Below are 24,211 nucleotides of genomic sequence, written 5' to 3'. Positions count from 1 at the left end.
GTGGGCCCCATACAAAGGGAGAGTTCTTTTGGGCCTCATACAGCGGTTTAGCTATTAGCCCATAGTTCATGATCCAAAGGAGACACCACCCAGTCATTCCCAAAAATGGTCTGAGTTCATGAATATTTCTCGGCTCAGGTATACCACAAATAGCTTCTTTGCGATCTTTTCCTAATTGTCGTTGTCCTTTTGAAATCTCAAAGCCCAGATATATCACAGTCTGGCAGGCTATTTGGGCTTTCTTCCTGGATACCTTATACCCATTTAGTCCCAGGAAATTCAAAAGGTCAATAGTCACCTGTATACAAGTAAATCTTTCTTTTGTAACAATCAATATATCATCCACATATTGTAAAAATAAATGTCCAGGTCTTGATTTATCCTGTTTTTGCAGATTTCAAATTCCTTTGCTAATTGATTTCCAAAAATAGTTGGACTGTTTTTAAATCCTTGGGGTAATCTAGTCCATGTCAGCTGCATCTTTTGCCCAGTTTGAGGATTTTCCCATTCAAAAGCAAACAGTTTTCTGCTTTCCTTTTCCAAAGGTATACAAAAGAAAGCATCTTTTAAATCAAGCACTGTAAACCACTGATAATTCTCCCTCAATGCTGTTAACAGTGTATAAGGGTTTGCTACTACAGGATAAATATCCTTAACTATTTGATTTACTGCTCTCAAGTCTTGTACCAGCCTATATTCACCCGAAGGTTTTCTGACTGGTAAAATAGGAGTATTATACTCAGATTCACATTCTTCCAAAATTTTATACTCCAAAAATTTATCAATCAATTTCTTCAATTCCTGTCTCACTTCTGATTTGATTAGATATTGTTTAATTCTCACTGTTCCTGCACCTTCCTTCAAATCTATTTTAACAGGCTCTGCTAGTTTCGATTTACCAGTAATATTTGTTTCCCATACAGTAGGGATCACTGCCAAATCCACCTCCGGTGGAATTTCTTGTTCCTTTACCTTTTCTTGTATCATCAAGATTTCTCCCGTTTTTGACTCAGGTATTTTCAAGAAAAGTTCTCCTTCGTCAAAAACAATCTGTGCATTTAATTTGGATAACAAATCTCTTCCTAAGAAGGGTATCGGACATTCTGGTACATACAGAAATTCATGTGGAATTATCTTATTTCCAAATTTCAAATCCAGGGGTTGCAGGAATGGCCTGTTTTTGTTCCAGTTTTTCCTTTACAGGTATTTAATAAAAAAATGTCACTCCTGTATCCACTCCCAACCTCACAATTTAAACAACATTTTTTTCCCACTTTCTTATTATCAGAAGTTATAGCCATTACCAAATTATCTCTAATAATTAGCTTACATTCATCTTGCCAATCCTTCCTTTGTCTTAAATAAAAAAAAAAACAAATCCACATCTGGCATTTTATTCCGTTTCCCTTCTCTTTTACAATACAGCATTAACTGCAGAATAGTGTTATAATTCAGTGTCCCCTTCATGGGCCACTTTTCCTGATCATCCAATACATACAAAGGCCACCAATTATTACAATACTCAAATTATTACAATACTCAATCATCTGACTCTTTTGCAGATCATCCTGTAAATTTCCCCAATGTGCCAATAAACATCCCAACAAAGAATTTTTCGGGATTTTGTCATTTACAGCAAGATTACCCATGCTTTTACTTTTAAACAACCGAGTTGACTTAGTTGCCATGGTGTAATTACTCACAGTACAATACACAATTATTCAACTCTGTCACTCCGATCCGCGGATCCACACTCCACACTCGCTTTCGTTCTCAATTACACGTCTCACCCTTACAGCCACACTCACACTTTCCCTCAGTTACTTTAAACAAACATATAACACAATATTATACCTCTTAATTTTCTTCTTAATACACAAACACAAAACCACAATCACAAAAACTTCTAACTTTTTGTTAGAGGCACTACCTTAGAGAACACTATAGCATATAGTTTCTCTTGTTTCCACTTTTGTCCAACCCTGCAATAGCTTTCGCTTATGTCTTACGGGCAGACGCCTAGGCTTCCACTTCCACAAGGATTCTTTTAGTCCAACCCTGCGCAGCTTTCACCGCGTCTGACAGGCAGACTTACTCAGTGAGACTCAAACTCACTGGTGGGTCTCCAACCCACTCCTTACCATACACTTATTATAGTGGGAGTCCCCCCCAATTTCTCTAGTGCACTTACTTACTTACTTTAATGGGACTCCCACCCACTTACTACAATTAAAAAAAGAAGTGTCTTACCAAATATCCAGGGAACGTCGCAAACAGCCTTACGGATCGGGGATCGATGGGTATCCCCGAGAAATCCTCGGTGCCGGCTGGAACCGATCAGGTCCCCGACTCCTCTGGTCTCCTTCAGCGAGGTCCCATCTGGGTCGCCAAAACTGTTACCGAAATCTTGGAATGAAGAACTTATCAACACCAATGTGATGTAGATAAGCAGACACTTCTTTATTGACGGCCGGGTGCGTGAGTGAGTCGTCTCATGATCAACGCACGCCAGGTCTCAAAATCAAACACCATATATAATACTTATCATACATATTCATTAAATATTCATTCATAATCATAACATTTCCCAGAAATCATTAACATATTCTCCTCCCATATCCGATTCTGCGCAATAAAGCTTAGAAAGATCCAGAAATGGGTCTGGGGTACGATTTGGGTAGGTGGTATATGAGTCGGTGGTCGCGATCTCCCCCTGCCGGAATTACCTTTTACAAAAGTTCATGGTTTCTTGGCAGGTAACTACAAGCTGTTCCAGTCGACTCTCCCCAGTTCCCATTACTCCTACATTCTGACATCTCAATATACTTTCTATATACAAAAGACTAGTTAGAACCTACAAAGGAACCTTTCAACCCTAGAGTTATTACCTATGTTTTAACAATAGTTCCAGGCCCTTCTTCTAGCCTTGATACAGGACGTACAGAAGATCTCATAGCAGCTTTTACTGTGCAACTATAAGTTTCATTAAAAATATTTCTTATCCTTCTATTCTTCAATTTTATAAAATGATTTTATAAAATCAATTAATCAATCAAATAAAGTCAATCAATCTTAACTTATTAACAAATCGATAACATACACATCCCCCTTTTTCTTTTTGGACAACCCAGGCTCTATCAACAATTGATTCCAAATCTTTCTTCATACAGGAGAAAATACAACAAAAGATAACAAGCACAGCAAAGATAACAACAAAAATTTAATCCCTTCCATCAATAAGGTTTTCTACCAGCCAGTGATTCCCCATCCCTTAATTAAGCCACTCGTCATAAGGATTTTCAGTAACACTGTGTTTCTTCATATTATCTTGCAGTTGGGAAAGCTTTTTGTGAATGGACTCAGAATAATCAGCAAGATTCATAGAGCACATTCCCTCAAAATCCTCACAGCCGTGTCCTTGTGCTAATAACAGAAAACCAATGGCAGTTCGATTTTGTCTTAAAGCATGTCGTATACTGTCGACATCAGTGGTGCGTCATCTAATACTCTGGAGGTAATGTTAATTTGTTCTCTCTCCAACAAGCCAACTGTCTCAACTGAGTGAGAGCCTTGGCAGAAGCAACTTGTGGTGTAAAGAGTGATGCTAAAATGACAGATGGACGTTCCCACAACTCAACATCATCTGTACATTCAGGTCCCAATTGATATACACTACGTCTGATGCGTTTAAACTTGTTACTTATGTTAAGCATTTGATGGATACTAGGGGCAAATAATGTTAGTTTGCCAAAGTAGCATGGTCCTCCCTGTGCCCTTGCAGGTACGGCGGGCCAGGCACCATCTCCGCAAACGAGGATACTCCCCTAGGCAACATCTTTGCTTTTTCATTTGTCTCCCCAGACCATGAAACAGGCCAAGTCCAACCGTTACAGTAACCGGTGATGTTAGAATGCCAGGGGGACCCCGGGGCAATCCAAGTATTGTAATTTCTTGGTTTGTGGATCCTAAAATTACCTGAATCAATGTCTTTCTTGTAAAACCCCCAAAACAAACAGTAGTTTCCCGGCATAGATCCTAAGATGTCAAGCTCCTGAGGTTCCATGCTGGTAACATTCAGGCCCTGTGCAATTTGGAACGCTTGAGCCCCCAAGGGGTGCCTTGGAATACCAAGTGATTTGCACCAATCGGCTTGCACAGATCCACTGTTGATGGTGCAAAAGTCATTTGCTGCTTGGTCGAGGTAGTCAGAGTATATTTTACCTGTTGTCCAGTGCCCAAACTCCTTCATATGGTTTAAAGGGACCCCAATCAAACAGGTATAAAATGGGCCAGATGGGGTCGCTAACGATAAGCAAAATGGATCTTGCCCTGTCTTGTTGGCCCAGGTAACCCACATGTTCATTTGTGGTTGGACAGGAACCCATGCTGTTCCTTGTGAGGGCATGCTGATGATTCCTATCAGCCCTACAAGCAGATCAAACAATTTCATTATCTCGCAATCTTGTTCCCAACTGACAAAACAAGCACCACAAGCCAAGAGCTTGTCTTTTCTTTGTAGCTAAAACAACAGTTACGTTTTTTGTCAAGGCCCACCAAGAGAGAGCTTCTATTCTGCTGTCATACTTTCTGGCATCCATATTGCTGGAAAATGTTGATTTGGCTTAAGGTTCAAAAATTCCCTACAAGTATTTTCAAAAGTAATATTAGCATATCTCTTTTGACAATCTAAGGACAAAGCATCATCTTTCCGCAAGAGGCTACAACCTATAACAAAATTCTGTCTACAGTTACCACAACTTAATATTATTGCTGCTCGTTCCCTATAGTTTCCAAAAACAGCATTCTTCGTATTGCAAGTTTTTGTCAAAACAGCATTACAAGCTCGTGACCCAAATGATTGTCTTCTCGCTGCTGTCAACAGCACGTCTTCTATGGTAGGATGGGATTGGCCCAAGTTCTGCACAGAGTTTGTTAAAGAGTGGTTGGAGATAAAGCTGTCACCTCTATTTTCTCCGTTCCTCTGGAGTTGACATGCAGGGCGGACAAATCTGCTAGGGACCCATAGAGGTCCTTTATCTGTGGAAACACAAAAATATCCTCTACCGATGAACAACACTGGACTGGGTCTTTCCCAGTTGCCTGTAGTCATGTTCTTAGAATGAACCTGTAACCCAGGAATGGCCTGTGTTTGACTTCCCTGAATAGCCTGAGGATGTATAACAATGGGGGCCCTTCTCTTCCTTCTGCCAGGGACAAATAATTCAATGTCAACAACACCTTGTTTAATCGCTTGGTTACATCAGTCTTTTCTGGCGTCTTTCATGTCACTTAGCTGTTGTCCATGCGGCATCACACTCCATTTGATTGGTCCCGGAGTGGTGCCCACACGCTGCTCCCCCCTTGTGCAGGCATCCTGCTTTCTCTCATCTTTCTGTCCAAGTCTCTTACCTCTCTGCGAATGCAGTTTCTTTGTCTCCCTTGGCCTTGCACATGTCCTTCACAACACCTGCAGCTTCTCAGAGCTGCGGCCTGTTATTACAGCCAAGTTTTTTGGTCTGGATTGCTCATAATTTGCCAGTGTTCTTCCAGCCACTGCACATTTTTGAGTCTGTTTTGACTTGCATCACCACAAGTGGTGACACCAACGTGCTGATGTGACCCAGTAAGGGGTATCCTAAGGAGACCCTGAGACTGTGCCGACATGACCCCGGTAAGTGGCGTCAGGAGCAGATCCTGAGACTGTGACCAGTGGGTTGCTGAGGAGATGGAGCCTGGTGAAGCGGGATAGCGCAGCGGGGCGGCTGCAAGATCCCGGGAGACCGTGACACCAGAAAGGTGAGCCACCAGGGACAGCATGGGGACTCATTTAAGGAAGATACCATGGTGCTGTCAGTGTGGAAGTTGGTGTTACAGTGTAGGACAAGGCCTCAAGGACAAGAGTCCAAGTACTGATAGCCTGATGAATAGAGACTTGTTAGAACTTGTAGGGCACAAGCCCTGGGAACCAAGGAACAAGCTAACTGCAGACCCCTGAGCCGTTACAGCTGAGGAGGCAACCAGACGGACAGAGAAACAAGTACCCAGGTAAGGGAACGGATGGCGCCGATATGTAACTTTGTTAATCAAGAAAGCCGCGTAGAACGAAACCCCCCAGTTTTGGAATACAAATTGTTTCTATGTCAAAGTAAAGTAATAAGTTCCTATTGTTCTACCGGTGTGCCTTAAATATCAGCCAATCAGTGTTTTTTACGCTTAAGATTTAACCAATCAGCGTGTAATATGTAGAAGGTAGAAACATATATAATTGTAAGAAAATAAACCGACAACTTGCCTGCATCAAGCAGCGTCCCATCTCTTAATTCGCCGCAAATTGGTGACCCTGACGTGATCCGGTGAAGGATCTGATGTGGAGGGGCTCTCGAATCGCCTAACTGAGCGACATGCGGCGAATCCCACAGAACTTTGAATGATCTGCTGAAAGGAAGCGGGAGCTGGCCGGCCATAAATCCCTCCGGAGTTGAGAGGTGAGCTGTGGGAAATTCGTAATGGGGAATCAGGTTTCATCCCCAGAAAGAAGCGTCTATGAGCTTATGAAAGGTCTCCTTAACAAACCTAAGAAAAGTATTTCTGGGCATGACCTTAAAGCAATGCTTCAGTGGGTGCAAGTAAATATGCCTGCAGTGACCGCAACTACAATTCTCACGTGGGAACTTTGGGACGATACAGGGGTGAAATTGTGGGATTCTGCGACAAAGGGCAATACTGAGTCCCACCATCTGCTCTCTTTGTGGAGAGTTATTTTTGAGACTCTGAAAGCACAAAAAGAAAAGGCAGAGGAAGGAGAGGCGGAGGAGTCGCAAGCCCCTATAGACCTGTCCTTATCAGCCTCTAAATCACAGTGCTCTAAACCCCTGGGTGTCAATGCAGTGGAGTATCCGCCAGAAGACGAGCCCTTTGACCCGGGACCGGTAGACCCTGAACAAGAACCTGATTTATACCCTCCTGATCTGCGTGATGTGTGGGCAAAAATAAAGAAACAAGCCTTAAAGGAGGGGGATTTAGAAATGGCTAAAACTATAGTTGCTCCGGTCTTGTATTCTCAGGGTCGGGCAGGCGGAGCACGATGGGAGGCTCTTTCTTTTTCGGTTGTTAAAGAACTGCGCCGCACGGTTACGGAACATGGTATTTCTTCTCCCTATTTTGTAAGTTGTTATCTTCTGTGTTTGATACTTATGTCATGACTCCTCATGATTTGAAATCTTTAGCACGATTGCTGCTAACCCCACTCAGTACACGTTATGGGAGTCGCACTGGAGAGGGGGACTGCAAGCACTCCTGCTCACGTATGTTAATCATAATGACGCTGCATTAGCTGCACTAACAACAGAGCATCTTACGGGCACCGGTGCACGTGCTGATCCGGTAGCGCAGGCTCAACACTGCCCCCGTGCAGCTCTCGAGGCAATTAGAGAAGAGGCGAAAAAGGCTTTTTTCCAGGTTCCTGACGTACAAAAGCCACAAAAAGCCTTTACTAACATCACTCAGGAGTCTCGAGAACCTTATATGCAGTTGATTGATAGACTAAAACAGGCTTTGGAACGTCAAGTAGATAATGCGGAAGCTCGGGATATATTGATAACAAAACTAGCTGTTGAAAATGCTCATGTTGATTGTAAAAGGCTATTGAAGTCTCTTCCCAACCCGAACCCCACTCTGGTGGAAATGGTGGAAGCATGTAACCGAATCGGTACGGCTGACCACAGGTTTGAAGCTATGGCTGCTGCTTTTGCAGCGATGCGTGGTGTGGGGAATTGCTATGGTTGTGGTAAGCCTGGTCATCTAAAGAGAAATTGTCTTGCTCAGGCTGCAGGGAATAGACAACAACCTCCTGGTCCTGGAGTTTGTCTGAAATGTCGGAAAGGGCGTCATTATGCTAATCAATGTCGATCTAAGTATGACTTCCAGGGACAACCGATACAGGGAAACCGACTGCGGAGCGCGGGGCAGCGACGCACGCAGGCACAAGTGCCACAGCTGACATTTCAACAACCTCGGAGAGAAGCACCGACACCTCAAGTCCCTGTCCAGCAACCTCAGGCAGCGCTGGATTGGACCTGGCAACCTCACACACAGTAACACTGCTCGATTCCTCGGTTCATTTATTATCAACAAATGTCAAAGGATCATTACCCCCCGATACACAAGCTCTGTTAATTGGTAGATCTTCCACAACATTGTCTGGTCTCTTTGTTTTACCAGGGGTTATTGACTCTGACAGTGTGGACGAAATCAAAATCATGGCATGGACTCCATTTCCACCCTGTACGATACCTCAAGGTAGTAGAATAGCGCAATTGATTCTGATTCCGGCAAGGGTAAGCTCTCTTATCACTGATCATCCTCCTCTGAGGAGAGGAGGTTTTGGATCCACAGGGTTACCTCACATTTTGTGGGTACAATCCATTTCTCCACAGCGGCCTATGTGTCAGTGTACCCTTATTTACAACGACCAACAAATAGCACTAAATGGAATCATTGACACTGGAGCTGATGTCACAGTAATTTCTCAAGCCAAATGGCCTTCGCAATGGCCACTGGCTAATGTCTCTCAGACACTGGCTGGGATAGGGGGCACCGGTAACAGTCGTCAGAGTTTGGAACTAATTCGAATTCAAGGACCAGAGGGACATGCGGCTTCTGTTAAACCTTTTGTGCTACCTGTCCCTATGGTTTTGTGGGGACGTGATGTATTGTCACAATGGGGAATGTCTATCCAAATACATTTTTAGACAGGGCCATTGAAGTGCTCGACACCCTAAAAATAACCTGGAAAACTGATGCTCCTATTTGGGTGGATCAATGGCCCCTTCCTTTGGAAAAATTTCGCGCACTTCAAAACTTAGTCTCAGAACAACTGTCCAAAGGACACATTGTACCTTCTACTAGCCCACGGAATTCACCAGGTTTTGTTATTAAAAAACAAACTGGCAAGTGGCGCTTGCTCCATGATCTCAGAAAAATTAATGATGCTATGGAAGATATGGGAGCCCTCCAACCAGGCTCCCATCCCCGACTATGATCCCTCGACATTGGCATCTAACTGTCATAGATCTTAAAGATTGTTTTTCAGTATCCCGTTGCATCCAGATGATGCCCCAAAATTTGCCTTTTCCATTCCAAGCATCAACATGCAAGCTCCGTTGCAGAGATATCAGTGGGTTGGACTGCCACAAGGTATGAAAAATAGCCCTACAATGTGTCAATGGTATGTTGCGAAAAGACTCAGTCCTGTCCGAAATGCTATGCCTACTGTGTTATTGTATCATTATATGAATGACCTTTTAGTGGCAGCACAACATCACAAAGTCATGGAGAAAGCTGTAGCCCTTGTCACAGATGCCATGAATTCGGCAGGTCTCTCTATAGCACCAGAAAAGCTCCAGAAGTTTCCCCCTTGGAAATATCTGGGCTGGCAAATAAGAGCACAAACTATTGTTCCTCAACCATTGCAGATCAAAACCAATGTAAGAAACCTACATGATTGCACAGAAATTACTGGGAACAATAAATTGGGTTCGACCACTATTGGGAATTTCTAATACAGACTTGGGTCCTCTGTTTGAACTACTAAAAGGGGACACCAATCTTTGTTCTCCACGTAATCTTAACTCCGAAGCAGATACATCTTTACAAAAGGTTGCCTCAGCTATCGCTTCTCGACAGGCCCACCGATGGGCCCCTGAACTACCTTTTTACTTGATTATTTTAAACTCTGTACGAAAGCCTCATGCCCTGATATTTCAATGGGACCTTCAGAACTCAGACCCCTTGCTAATTATTGAATGGATCTTTTTACCTAACCAGTCTACAAAAACTATTTTGGACACAACATGAAATGTTTGCCTCTCTGATTGTTAAAGCTAGATCACGCCTGTTAACCTTATCAGGGAAGGATTTTGTCTGCATTTGTCTACCAATTACAACAGTATACTTACAATGGCTTTATCAGCAGTCAGACACCTTTGTTATGGCACTTGCCGACTATACGGGTCAAATAACTTCCCATCCACCTTCACACAAACTGTTTAACATTGACTTTTGTCTGATGTTAAAACCCAAAAGAAGCGAACAACCTTTACAGGCACTTACTGTCTTTACAGATGGATCAGGCAAATCACATAAATCTGTCCTGCTATGGTGGGATGATCAACGGAGACGATGGGACTCGGACATAGAGACAGTCTCCGGTTCACCTCAAACAGTAGACATGAATGCAGTTGTTCACGTTTTCCGAAAATGGAACGTACCGCTCAACCTTGTTACTGGGTCAGCTTATGATGCAGGTATTGTTACACGAGCCGAAGCTTCTGTGCTGCGGAATGTTTCACATTCACAACTTTTTACCCTGTTACAGGAAGTTATTTTCCTTTTGGACTCTCGATCTGCGCCTTATTTTGTTATGCATATTAGGTCTCACACCTCACCACCTGGTTTACTTGCAGAAGGCAATCGACGAGCTGATCTTTTGACGTTACCAGTTCAAGTACTGCCAGACCGCATTGCACAAGCTAAACTGAGTCACTTTTTTTCCCATCAAAATACTGGAGCTCTTAAACAACAGTTTGACCTTACTTCTCAACAAGCGTCAAATATTCTTGCTGTCTGTCCTGATTGTCAAAAACATTCTTTCCCATCAATTGCTGCAGGAGTTAACCCTAGAGGATTACAAAGCCTACAATTATGGCAAACAGATGTCACACATGATTCTGAATTTGGTAACCTTAAATATATCCACTCTTCCATTGGTACATTTTCAGGTGCCTTGTTTGCCTCTTGTTCACACAGGAGAAAAGGCACGAGATGTTCGTAGACATTTAATGCGTGCTTTTGCTACTTTGGGTATTCTCTCAAAGATAAAGACAGATAATGGTCCAGCTTATGTTTCAACAACTATAAAAAACCTTTGTTGCCCTATGGGGTATAACTCACATTCCTGGCATTCCTCATTCCCCCACCGGTCAATCTCTCATTGAACGGTCTCATCAGCCTCTAAAACGTCTATTACCACAACAAAAAGGGGGAAAGGGAATGGGAACGGCTATTCCGGAGGAACGGTTACAGAAAGCATTGTATGTTTTCAGTTTTTTAAATTGTTCTTTAATAGATAACAACCCACCGATAGTTCGACATTTTACTGCAAATACCTCCTTCGAGGCACGGGTTAAAGCCCCGATATTGGTTCAAGATCCAGAAACAGGTAAAATTATGGGACCATATCCTCTTGTTACATGGGGAAAAGGTTATGCTTGTGTCTCCACAGAAAAAGGACCCAGATGGATCCCAGCAAAGAATGTACGACCTTTCCGTGAACCTTTACCGCAGACAACTGATACCAACACCGACCCTACAGAATGAAATAAAAACTGCGTGATGATTTCTGTTTTGTATTAATGTCAGGTAACCAAATTCAGGACGTAGCATCTAGATTTCGCTTTTTACAGTGCTTGGAATGGACAATATTGCCCTGGATCAAACCACTTAACAAAGGTAATACGTTTGGACCAGACCAGATCCCCAACACACTGATGGCACCACTAGCAGTTATTATCTTCCATTGCATCAACTTTCAATGACACTCTCATGAACCAGATTGGACAGCGTCTCGATTTCTACAGTTACGTTGCTATGAACATGGACCATCTTGTCGACCGTGGATCAAGATTCATTGTGAACTCTGTGATCACGATCGCTGGCGAGTTGTAAGACTAAGGGACAGATGGGGTCATTGGATGTGTTCTGAGTGTAATAATCAAATATTAAGGTTTAATCATATACAGTAGGCTGAACGTTTTATGGGAAAGCCTCTTTTGGAATTAGAGGCAGTTATAGGGTTAGGTTCTGAGATTTTGCCAAACTTAGTTTTTGCTAGAAGTATGGGCTATCGCACGGTTGTTGTTTCAATATATTGTATTAGCAAGCAGAATTTATATTATTAACAAGAACATTATTGTAGGATTAGAGTGTGGACAATCAATTGCAGTGCCTCGGTCGTGGACAGTACGACCAGAAGAATGGCTGGTTGCAAAATGACAATGGAAAAAGAAAAAGAGAAACAAGCATTGTCAGTAATATGGATAATGATGTTCATACCTGGACCTTGGCCTATTGAAGGTAGCTCTTATCCCCCTTTTCTACCAAAGGTAAACGTTTGGGTCACGTTGGCGAACTTGACTGGACAGGATACTCTGTGTCTTGCTATGGCCACTCTGGATCAGCCTTTTTCCACATGTCTTGTGGGCTTACCATTAGATGAATGGCCTATACCTAAAAACCTTCAAAGTCTTTTTCCACCCAAAAACGTATCAAAAAATGTGACAGACAATTGGGATGTATGGATACCCCCATCTCCCACTGGCTACTCTGGAACCGCAGGAAATTGAACTCCTTGGTTCAGTAAAAATGGATTTTTGCATAAAATTTAACTACACGGGAAAGAATCAATCTAGGGCATGGGACGTTTCCCCTATTCATCCTGTTTTTAGAAATGCAAGTATCTGGTGTAATTACACTGCTAACAACTTGTCTAAATCCAGCAATGCTCCGCTCTCACTACCTGCTGGAGTATTTTTTATTTGTGGTGTTCGAGCATGGCCTGTCATTCCTTCTCATATAAAAGAAGGCCCGTGTAGCTTAGGGTGACTTTCCGTCCCGACTCATAACACATCTATGATTTTACAACATCGCTACTCTCGAAGGACAAAGCATGGCGTTCATGCATTTGCCTCCGATTGTGATGATAACATGCAATTTTGGTCCTTTGGCCAACGCTTTATTGCATCTCTTCTGTTGCCTGGAGCTGCTGCAGGAAAGGCTCTAGCAACATTAGATAAGCTTGGCTGTTGTCTTGCCAAACAAACTAATGCCACAAGCAGTGCCCTGTCTGGTCTTTTATTAGATGTTGATAGTGTTCGCCACGCAACATTACAAAATAGAGCTGCAATAGATTTTTTGCTTCTGGCACAAGGTCATGGTTGTGAAGAGTTTGAAGGGATGTGTTGCATGAACCTTTCAGATCATTCGGAATCAATTCATGCTAGCATCCAAAGATTGAAGGATGGAGTTTCTCATCTTCAACAAAGTGATACTTGGGACTGGTTAGATAAACTGTTTAGTGGTTGGGGCATTTCATAATGGGTAAGAAGTTTAGTGAAGATGATTATATATGCTTTAGATGCTTTTTTGTTTGTTTTATTACTTACACCTTGTCTTTTACAATGCTTACACAAATTAATAACTCGTTCAATTTCAGGGGTTCTTTTTGTGCAACAGGAAGGGGGAGATGTAGGACAAGGCCTCAAGGACAAGAGTCCAAGTACTGATAGCCTGATGAATAGAGACTTGCTAGAACTTGTAGGGCACAAGCCCTGGGAACCAAGGAACAAGCTAACTGCAGACCCCTGAGCCGTTACAGCTGAGGAGGCAACCAGACGGACAGAGAAACAAGTACCCAGGTAAGGGAACGGATGGCGCCGATATGTAACTTTGTTAATCAAGAAAGCCGCGTAGAACGAAACCCCCCAGTTTTGGAATACAAATTGTTGCTATGTCAAAGTAAAGTAATAAGTTCCTATTGTTCTACGGTATGCCTTAAATATCGACCAATCAGTGTTTTTTACGCTTAAGATTTAACCAATCAGCGTGTAATATGTAGAAGGTAGAAACGTATATAATTGTAAGAAAATCGCTAATAAATGGACAACTTGCTTGCATCATAGCTGCATCCCATCTCTTCATTCGCCGCAAACAGTGGGGCTGGGGAGGTGAGAAGTGAGGCTGTCCACGCAGTGTTTAGCTCCAAGGACTGCTTTTCCCACCTCTGCACAACTCCTCAGGAGGCATGCTGCATCAATAGCAATTGGAAAACTCTACTATCACTTCTCCATAGTGGTCAGTACCTGCCTTCCTCTTTAACTATACTTCTGAAACTTATTAAGTGTTCAAGCCTTGAAGACCAGATGTCCCTGATGGAAGAGACAGGGCTCATAAGGGGTTTCTGTCTCGTCATGAGCCCAGGGTGTCTGTGGTGCTGTGGACTTCAGGTGTTCAGAGGAGACTGAAGAAACCTCTCAAGAACACCAAGTCAGGAGCAAAGCCCACAGCCCCTGGAAGCGTTAATGGGCCCCGCTGAGGGCCATGGCTGAGAAAGCCTCCCCATGGCCTTGTTAGAGCCCATCCTTGGAGGCTGTGAGTGCAGGAAGGCAAAGGCGCTGTGCAGGCAGCTCTGCTGCTGAGCAAAGCCTTGGCTTGCTTGATGAAGCAGAAAGGCCATCCGTGACCTGCAGCCTGTGGGGAGGTCGGTGCTGTCCCTCACACAGGGCTCAGGGCTCTTCCTGGGGACCATGGAAGGTGGGCATCCAATGCCCAGTGAAGGACAGCAATGGCACAGCAACTTCCAGCTTCCCCATGGGGCTGCAAGGAGGCAACGATGCCCCCGTGCTGTGAGGACATCATGTCTTGTCATGGCCCTCAGAGGCAGAGACAGCTGCCACAGCCAAGGGGACACAGACCTGGGTTCTACTGGTGCCTTCCAGCCTTGCCCGTGCCCTCTGCCATCCCCACCATAGGCTGTCCTGCATGGTTGGAGCCCTGCCCCTGTTTCCCTGCAGCCTGTAGGCACCATCTCGCTGCCCTGCCTTGCTCTCACCCCAACATTGCCATACCTTCGCTGAGGTACCTCCACTCTCACCGGCTGTTCCTTGAAACACAAACCATGGGCTGATCCAGGCTCCCTCTGGCTGAGCCCTCGCACCCCAGCAGGACCCTTGCAGTGACAGTTCTTCCTCCTGAGCTCCAGTCTCTGCTTTCCTAGTGGAAACTTGGTGACATTTTTTCCTCTCTCCTGCTGTTTTCCCCTGCCCAGGAAAGCTTTACCATCTCAGAAAATACCCTTCCAGCAGGGAATGCAGCCAGGAAGCCTTTTCTTATGCTCTGCTCTCTTACCAGAGAGAAGGAATACTCACATGGTCTCCCAAACCACGTAACTGCTGCTGCCTTTCAGCTTCTCCCAGGGACATGACCAAGCCATGTGCCTGCTGCTGTCCCATCATGTCCCCAGAAAAAAACAACCCCTATCCCAGCCCTTCTCCTGGATGGGGCCTATGGGGTCCCTTGGCAGAGGGACTGTCCCAGCCACGTTCCTGATGCTGGCCTGTCACCTCCAGAGGCAGAACTGACCTCACAGGCCCCTCGCAGCCAGGCACGTCCTCCTGCATGAGGAGTTCCTGAGACCATTTTTCCCTCCCAATACCAACCCTTCCATCACCCTCATTGTGGCCCTGGTCCTGACTGCAGAAAAGCATGCTTGTTTCATCAGATTTGTCAAATATCTTTCCCATAAGCCATTTTCCACAAGCTCATCTTCAGCTCAGCCCCTCTATTTGTGTTGACACAATTTATATATGCCTTTAGAGCTCTATGGTGTTTTTTCAGGTTGGACTGACCTCTGGAGGTCATCGGGTCCACCCCTCCAGCTGAGGCAGGGTCACCTAAACCAACTTTCTCAGCAGCTTGTCTACGTAGGCTTGCAATATCATAGAAGCACAGAAACAGAGAATCATTTAGCTTGGAAAAGACCTTAAAGATCATCAAATCCAAATGTAAACTCAGGACGGCCAATTCCATCACTAAATCATGCCATGAAGAATTGCATCTACCTCTATTGAAACACCTCCAGGGCTGGTGATTCCACCAGCTCCCTGGTTCCAATGCTTGAGCACCTTTGCAGTGAAGATGTTTTTTCCTCATATCCAGTCTGAACCTCTCCTGGTGTAACTTGAGGCTCTTGCCTCTTGTCCTGTCACTTGTTATCTGGCAGAAGACTCCTACCCACCCCATCTACAACCTCCTTTCAGGTACTTCTAGAGAGCAGTAAGATCCCCCCTGAGCCTCCTACTACCCACACTAAACAACTCAAGTCCCCTCAGTCACTCTTCATCCAAGCAGGGATCCAGACCCTTCACCAGTTTTGTTGCCCTTCTCTGGAAATGCTCCAGGACCTCAACGTTTCTCTTGAAGTGAGGAGCCCAAAACAGAAACACGTTGTTTCAGGTTTGATTTCAGCAGTGCCGAGTACAGGGGGTCCATCACTGCTCTGGTCCTGCTGGCCACGCTCTTTCTGATACCAGACAGGATGATATTGGCCTTCTTGGCCACACAGGCACACTGATGGCTCATGCTCAACCATCTGTCAACCCTCACCCTCAGGGTGCTTCCCCAGCAGGCAGCCTTCCAGCCACTCTGGCCCAAGCCTGTAGCCTTGTGTGGGGCTGTTGTGACCCACGTACAGAACTGGCACTTCTCCTGGTTGAACCTCATACAATTGAACTCACTTGAAAGGTACAACCTGTCCAGATTCTTCTGTAGAGCCTTCCTGCCCTCAAGGACATCAGCACTGCCACCCAACTTGATGTTGTACAAAAAATCACTGTGGGTGCACTCAATCCCCTTGTCTGGGTCACTGATAAAGTTCTGAAACAGGACTGGCCCCAGCACTGAGCCCTGGGGAACACCACTCCTTATGGGCCATCGTCACCTGGATGTCACTGCATTTACTACCCCTCTTGGGGCTTGGCTGTCCAGTCAGCTTTAACCCAGTGTGGAGGACACCCACCGAAGCCATGAGCAGCCAGTTTCTCCAGGAGAATGCAGTGGGAGATGGAGCCAAAAGGCTTTCCTAAGTTCCAGGTAGACAGCATCCAAAGCCTTTCCCTCATCCACTGGGCAGGTCACCTTGTCCCAGAAGGAGATCAGGTTCATCAGGCAAGACCTGCCTTTCATAAACCCATGCAGGCTGGTCCTGACCTCCTGGTTTTCCTGCGGCTCCTGTGCGATGGCGCTCAGGATGATCAGCTCCACAACCTTCCCTGGCACTAAGATCAGGTTGACAGGCCTGTCGTTATCCCGATCCTCCCTCCTACCCTTCTTGTAGGTGGGCACCACTTGACTAACATTCAGCCTTCTTGGGCCTCCCCAGTTAGCCAGCACTGTTGAAAGTCATCGCTGTGGTGAGGCAATAGAGAAACAGACCAATGATTTTCAAAGTGTCCCTGCATCACGGGATGTCCATGGTCAAGGACACAATCAAAAGCACCTTGTCCTTTCTGGGTATGAGGTTCACGGGAACCACATGTCCTCTGGGGCTTCAGAGGCATCACTGGCAGCAATGCCTTCTCCTGCAGCACTGCACAGTCCAGCCCTGCATGTCTCTGGTCCCAGGGACAGCATGGATTGCTCTCCTTAGGGACATCTCATTTCACCTTCACAGTGACCTCTGCCCACCACCCCAGCATGCGCTGCAGCGAAACATTTTGCTGGCGTGTGACCTTGGACAGTTGGTACCCATTATTATTTTTGTTGTTACATGTCTGAGCTTGGCCCAGGTGACACAGGTGTGGTTCAGGGTAACTCTGCTCTGAAATAACCTAAATCAGGGAGAGGAAGGGGAAAAGTCTTATTTAAGCAGCGTGAGGAAGCCTTAGGATCAATAACCTCACATCTTCTTGGGGAATTTAGAGATCCTGTGGGTTGACATGGCAGGGGTTTGGCAGTGGTTTGGAGGTGTTTGTAGGGCTGGCAGAGGTGAGAAGAGACCAAGAGCTGACTCCATGGCCATAACAGCCACTTTCATTTGACTCCAAAATGGACCAGCCCCTGCCCAAACCTGAGCCAAGAAGCAATTCTAGTGGCACCTCTGTGATACCCTATGGCAGAAAGGACCAAACACAACGGGAGAGGAGTGAGAATTATGTGAGAGAGCAACCCTATAGACATCAAGGTGAGTGAAGAAGAAGGGGAGCAGCGAGACAGAGGCTTGGTGGGATCCTGCAAGCCAGTGGTCAAGTAACCACCCGCCGACAGTCACAGGGCAGCACAGTGACAATGCTCCTTTAGGTGTCTGCAGGTTCTTTGCATCGGCATTCTAGCACAGCTGCCAGATGGGCCAGCAGCTGTCATGCTCCCCTGGATCTGAAACCCTGCATCATTCGTGTCCACCTTGGTTCTAGGAGCAAAGAAACGGAGGAGTCTCATCTCCCAGGGGGAGTGAGGCAGGAGAGCAGCAGAGTGCAGGCCCCAGGTCACACACTGGCAGGCTGTGGCCTGTGCAGAAGGAGTGAACGCTCCTTCGGGTGCCCTGGAATTGCCCCACAAGCATAAACTCCCTTTTCAATGTTGGACCTGTTGGAGGGTGCTGTCCTTGCCGAACAGCTGTGCTGAGCTCTGCCACCTGCCCTGGCACTTGGTTCCCTCAGTGTCACAGCTCTGTCTGCAACAGGACGGGCTCCAGCTGCCTCTGCGTGGGCCCCTGGCTGAGGGCACTGCTGCACATCTGGGCTGAAGCCCCCCAGCTGTGGCACCAGCCCAGCTCTGCCTGGCCATAAGGCAACCTGGTACCAAGTGTCCCCGAGCCCGTGGGTGCAAAGGCTTTGCTTCAGAGCAGAGACGTGGCCTGGGCAAAGGAGAGCTGAGTCTTGAGCCCTCGGACTGTGCAATGAAGTGCTGAAATGGGCTCTGCAGGGCTTACTGAAGCACTGAGGACATCCTCCCCGCCCCTGCCTGTAAAACCACCTAACACACCTAAAAACCAAAAACACAAACCAAACCCACCCCAGTCAATAGGAAGACAAAGGTAAGTGTGGTAGTGACAGATTGCAACCTCCATGTCAAACAGCCCTCAAACGAGGGCAAAACCCCGCTTGGGGAGCATGTGCAGTCAGTGAAAGCCTTCCGTGGTGCTGCCTGAGGGTGAGCACTAATGTACATCACGAGTGAGAAACTTGTAACCTATCCCGTGTAGGTAAATGAATAAGCAACGTGCTATGAAGTGTCAAAGTGGACAATGAGGGGATAAGTGTGTGGAGACTCCATGGGAACTTCTGGGATCAGTGGATGGGCTGAACCTGTCATTCCCCCTAGGGATGCCTATAGGGTAAGAACTTTATGCTAGCACTAACTCACGGTAGCTGTTGCTCAGTGTTTTGATTTAAGTGTGTTTTGCAGTCAGTCTACCATTACTGGAATTCCTTGAACCTTACTCTGTTACAAACTTGCATAATAAAAATCTTCAGCTGAAGTTCATTTTCTATAAGTCTCTGGAGATGTGAGCAGGGGTTTTAAGGGCTCTGACTCAATGATGCTGTCAGCGGGGTTCCTGGATAGGTTGGTAGAGTCACCCTCGGATACAGTGGGCTGTCAAAGCGCAGGTCGTGGGCAGGTTGGTCAGACACAAGGGTCTCGTCTGTCTTCGGAAACTGCCAGGCTCATTAAAACCAAGAGTCTGAGGAAACCCCTCGTCTTAGTGTGAAAGCACTGCTGCACACTGGGCTGAGGCCCCCCAGCTGTGGCACCAGCCCAGCTCTGCCTGGCCATAAGGCAACCTGGTACCAAGTGTCCCCGAGCCCGTGGGTGCAAAGGCTTTGCTTCAGAGCAGAGACGTGGCCTGGGCAAAGGAGAGCTGAGTCTTGAGCCCTCGGACTGTGCAATGAAGTGCTGAAATGGGCTCTGCAGGGCTTACTGAAGCACTGAGGACATCCTCCCCGCCCTGCCTGCAGAACCACCAGACACACACGTACACACACGCTCCTTTAGGAGTACTTGGATCCTAAGCTGCAGTCTTCCTGCTGTCCTGTCTAGTAATGGGTTAACAAAAGTTGATGCTCATGCAGAAAACTTTTTCTAGTAAGGGAATTGCCAGTGCTGGAAATAAGTGTGTCCCCCCAGGTGAGGCAAGGCCCATGAGGGATTGCCTCATCCTGCTGCCCATCAGGTTCCCCTGCAGCCCCAGGGACAGCTGGAGGGAGCCCAGAGGGGCAGAGGAGGGAGGCAGGGAGAGCTCAAAAGCAGCCCTTGGTGGGAGGCTGCTGAGAGCTCCCTGCTGGAGAAATCTGCAGAGCCCTTGAGCCGGTAAGTGTGTGGCTGCAGGGCAATGCCTCTGCAGTTGCTAGCCGGGTCTGCAGCAGCTGGGGCCCCCCCAGCCTGTGGGACCGTGTGGGAGCCTTTTGCTGTGGAGGAGGCCAGTGTGCTGCAGAGCAGGGCTTCCCTGCTGCAGCGTGGGAGGGCCAGGGCATGTGGGCTGCCTTGTGCCAGGGCCGGCTGCAGGGCTGTGAAGGTGGCTGTGCAGGCAGGGGTGCCCAGGGCTGTCCTTGCCAGCAGGGTCCCTGCAGCCGCGGGGGCTGTGTGCTGGGGCAGGGGCTCTGCCGCCTGCCAGGGGCAGCTCTCAGCCTGCCGGGGGGCTCCCCACAGCTCTGGGGGCGTACGGACTGAGCCCCGAGAGGGAAGGATCTCTCTGCTGTTGAGAGTGTGCTGCATGGCTGAGCACTGCTTACAAGGATAGGTTACCCTCAGAATATGTCTGGATGAGACTTTTCGTATCGAAGGTCAGCGCAGGGATTGCTATGATAAATCCAGGGCTCTCCTCAATCTGTGTTTTCAGCTTTCTGTTGTTGGGGGCAGGAGAGGGAAGGCAGAAATGTTAATGGAGATCTCGAGTTTGAAGATGTCCCTGAGACTGCCAGCTGTAACTCTGAGTGATGAGGAGGTCTGCCAGGAGCCTCCTGAAGTGCCCTCAGCCACTCCTCCGCCTATGAACAGCAGCAGCAGCACCTTTGCTGGAGCCATCAGGGTCGTTCTGAGCTGCCCTTTTCCCCCTGCGGACAGGACCCTGCGCCCAGCCAGTGCCCTGCAGAGAGGCACGTTTGTGCGGGGCCAGTGCACAGAGGCAGAGATGTGGTCTGTGAGCACTGACAGGGAAAGACCTGGCACAGGGAGATACCTCCCACAAGGAAAATCTCCTGACATCCAGGATATTGCAAGGACTGATAGGAAACTTCAGACAGAATTGTTGTTGAAAGCAGAATCAGAAAGCTCTCTCTGACCATGTGCAGTGCAGACCCCTTTCTCTGAGGCATCCCCCTGGCTGCTCTCCCCCCAGCAAAGCCTCTGCCCTCAGGGCTGGGGGTCCCGAGGTGTGAGCCACCCCCTCTGCAGCCAGAGCTCCAGCAGAGCCGCGGTGCAGCTCTGCAGCCACGTGCCCCGGTCCCTCTGCAGAGCACAGGGGCTGAGAGCAGCTGCCCGGCAATGTTGGTGTGTGGGAGGTGGCGAGCAGAGCTGGGCAAGGGCAGCGCTGCCCTCAGTGCCTGGCACGCTCGCCCTGGACACTCTTACCTAGACCGTCAGTGCAATTTTACTTCTTTCTCTGCCTTTTGGGGTTAGTTTTATTCTCTAGCTCTTGCTGCCAGGCTCTCTGGGGATGGGTGTTTCAGCTGCAGAGTCACACTCTGACCTTGTGGGTCCTCTCCTGCAGGTGTGTCCATGGGAACAAGTGTCCCAGCTTTCCTCTCACCTGTGGGGCTGTGGACAATGCCCTGTGTGGGGCTGGGCAATGGGCTGGTTCTCCCTGAACCTGATGCTCTTGTTAGGGCACTTGGCTACCTCCTTAAAGTTCCCTTCCGAGCAGTGAGTTGCCCTCCAGAATGGAAACATGTCCCCTCGCACCCATTAGTGATCTGAAAGCCCCACGTAGATGCGTTTCTGTGATGGAGAAAACGCTGTTGGGGTGGGTGAAATGAGCTGTGTATCCTTTGCTGTGGGTGGGATGCTGAGTTCTGATGAAAGCCTACAACCTTTACTGGTCTGTGGTGGGTCAGTCTGTTCTCAGCAGTGCCTTGTGGTGTTTCAGGGTAACATAGGAGTGTGGCCACCATTCATCTCAGGAAGGTGCAAGCCCATAGATACCGGGAACCAGATGGACAGACCACCTCCCCTCACTGGGCACTCACCCACAGGCAAGCCTCTTGCCTCACAGACCTCACTCTGTTCCACCTGAGGGCAGCAAAAATGCTCTGCTTTTCTGACATGCGAGAATACTCAACAGGAGAGATGGGGGGAGCTGTGAAAAAAACTAAAACTCCCTTAAAATGCCTTCACCCTTCCCGTTCCTTAGCACTGGCGCTGCAGACGCTGACCAGCCCTTCTGCGTTGGCACTGGTTTCACAGGACAAAGTTAAACACCAGGACTGGTCCCTGGCCCACCCACTGCTGCAGAGTGGGGCTGGCTGGTCAAGAGCCCGTGGGCAGATGCCCTGCTCTTCATCACCCACACGGCCAGCACCAAGCAGGGCTGCAGCCACACAGCTGCAGGAAGGTCTCCGAGAAAAGGGAGGGATGTCTGTGTGTGACGGGGGGGGGGATGGTCTGTGGGAAATGGCTTTGATTTTGCTTGCAGAAGTCTCCCCTAAATTATCACTGTCTTTTTCTCCTGTGACAGGATCCTATGCCCAGAGGCAGCAGATGTCCAACAGCAGCTCCATCACCCAGTTCCTCCTCCTGGCATTGGCAGACACGCGGGAGCTGCAGCTCTTGCACTCCTGGCTCTCCCTGGGCATCTACCTGGCTGCCCTCATGGCCAACAGCCTCATTATCACCACCGTAGTGTGCGATCAGCACCTGCACACCCCCATGTACTTCTTCCTCCTCAACCTCTCCCTCCTCGACCTGGGCTCCATCTCCACTATTGTCCCCAAAGCCATGGCCAACTCCCTCTGGGACACCAGGGACATCTCCTACTCAGGATGTGCTGCACAGCTCTTCCTGATTGTCTTTTTCCTTTCGGCAGAGTGTTCTCTCCTCACCGTCATGGCCTATGACCGCTTTGTGGCCATCTGCCAGCCCCTGCACTACGGGACCCTGCTGGGCAGCAGAGCTTGTGTCCACATGGCAGCAGCTGCCTGGGCCAGTGGGTTTCTCAACGCTGCGCTGCACACGGCCAATACACTGTCACTGCCGCTCTGCCAAGGCAATGCCCTGGGACAGGTCTTCTGTGAAATCCCACAGATCCTCAAGCTCTCCTGCTCACACACCTACCTCAGGGAAGTGGGGCTTATTGTGGGCAGTGCTTTTTTATTATTTGGGTGTTTTGTTTTCATTGTGCTGTCCTACGTGCAGATCTTCAGGGCTGTGCTGAGGATCCCCTCTGAGCAGGGACGGCACAAAGCCTTTTCCACGTGCCTCCCTCACCTGTCTGTAGTCTCCCTCTTTCTCAGCACTGCCATGTTTGCCTACCTGAAGCCCCCCTCCATCTCCTCCCCATCCCTGGACCTGGTGTTGGCAGTTCTGTACTCAGTGGTGACTCCAGCAGTGAACCCCGTCATCTACAGCATGAGGAACCAGGAGCTCAAGGGTGCAATGTGCAAACTGATAACTGTATCTTCTTCTGAAGGAATAAAAATTTGAATAACATTTATAATGTAATTTATCACAGACTCAGAGTGTCTTCTGAATTTGTTCTAGTTTCTCAGGGTATTTCGTTTCTGATAAAGGTGTCGTCCCCATTCTAATTCCTTCTGTGATTTTCTTTTCTGAAAGTGCCCTGCTCTCTCTTCATCTAACAAAGCCAAAGGGCCATTAAACCACTATGTTTTTCCTGGGATTCTTTCTTCCAAGGCCTTTTTGCAGCTGCAGGGGCAGTTCCTGTATCCGCAGACGGAGGGGAAAAAATTCCTGGCATGGCAGCAGTACCAGGGAACACCACCCCTTGGCTCTCCAGTGCTGTCCTCCTTCCACTTCCACACTCCCCTTCTGACCCCCTGCCTTGGTGTAAGGCCTGAGTGCTCTGGCAGCTTGGTCACTGCCGTGCTGCGTGGCAGTCCTGTAAGCGCAGGCAGGGGCAGGCAACGGGTACTCTGTGACGGTGCTGGCCTCCATCAAATGTTCTGGATTTGTGGAGACCACCTGAATGCAGCACTGCAACGTGCTTCCTTGAACCGAGGTCCCCGTGCCCATTGCTCATGACGAGGGCCATCTCCGCGAGGTGCCGAGCAGGGCGCGACACCCCCGGGCTGAGGTGCTGCCAGCCTCTGGCAGGGGCAGCAGGAGGCCAGGCAGTCACTGTGCCCGCTGCAGTGCTCTGCCTACGCACGTGCCAGGGACGGGCTCGTGCCTCTGAGCACCCCTGTGTGCGTGAGGCTGGGGTTCAACCACGCCAGCAGTGCATGAGGCCAGCTGAGGTGGGGACACCTCCCAGGGCACCGCCGTTCCTGTGTGTGACTGCAGGAACAAAGGACACTGTCCCAGGGAGATTCATCTCACCCGCCGTGGGCAGGGTCATTGCACGTGCCTCTGTCTGATCACGGCACCCTTTCTGGATGGTGCCCTCAAATGTGTCCGAGCAATAAGGGAGGTTCTGGGGTCCTGGCAA

At 48.0% G+C, this 24,211-nt stretch overlaps 1 protein-coding gene and 1 long non-coding RNA gene across 2 annotated transcripts in view; both read left to right on the top strand.

The window, feature by feature from the left end:
• The window catches only part of LOC308057464, a 624,999-nt gene that overhangs the window by 43,081 nt on the left and 557,707 nt on the right, over positions 1–24,211 (top strand). The window lies entirely within an intron of this gene.
• LOC308057477 (olfactory receptor 14C36-like) lies at positions 22,306–23,247 on the top strand (the record flags this gene model as incomplete). Its single annotated transcript, XM_080411575.1, has 1 exon — positions 22,306–23,247. The coding sequence occupies one exon, from the start codon at positions 22,306–22,308 to the stop codon at positions 23,245–23,247; it is 942 nt and encodes a 313-aa protein (XP_080267701.1).

This window comes from Falco punctatus, assembly GCF_963210335.1.
Source record: "Falco punctatus genome assembly, contig: scaffold_30, whole genome shotgun sequence".
In the NCBI taxonomy this organism is placed as follows: domain Eukaryota; kingdom Metazoa; phylum Chordata; class Aves; order Falconiformes; family Falconidae; genus Falco; species Falco punctatus.
This window is presented reverse-complemented; position numbering and strand designations above follow the sequence as displayed.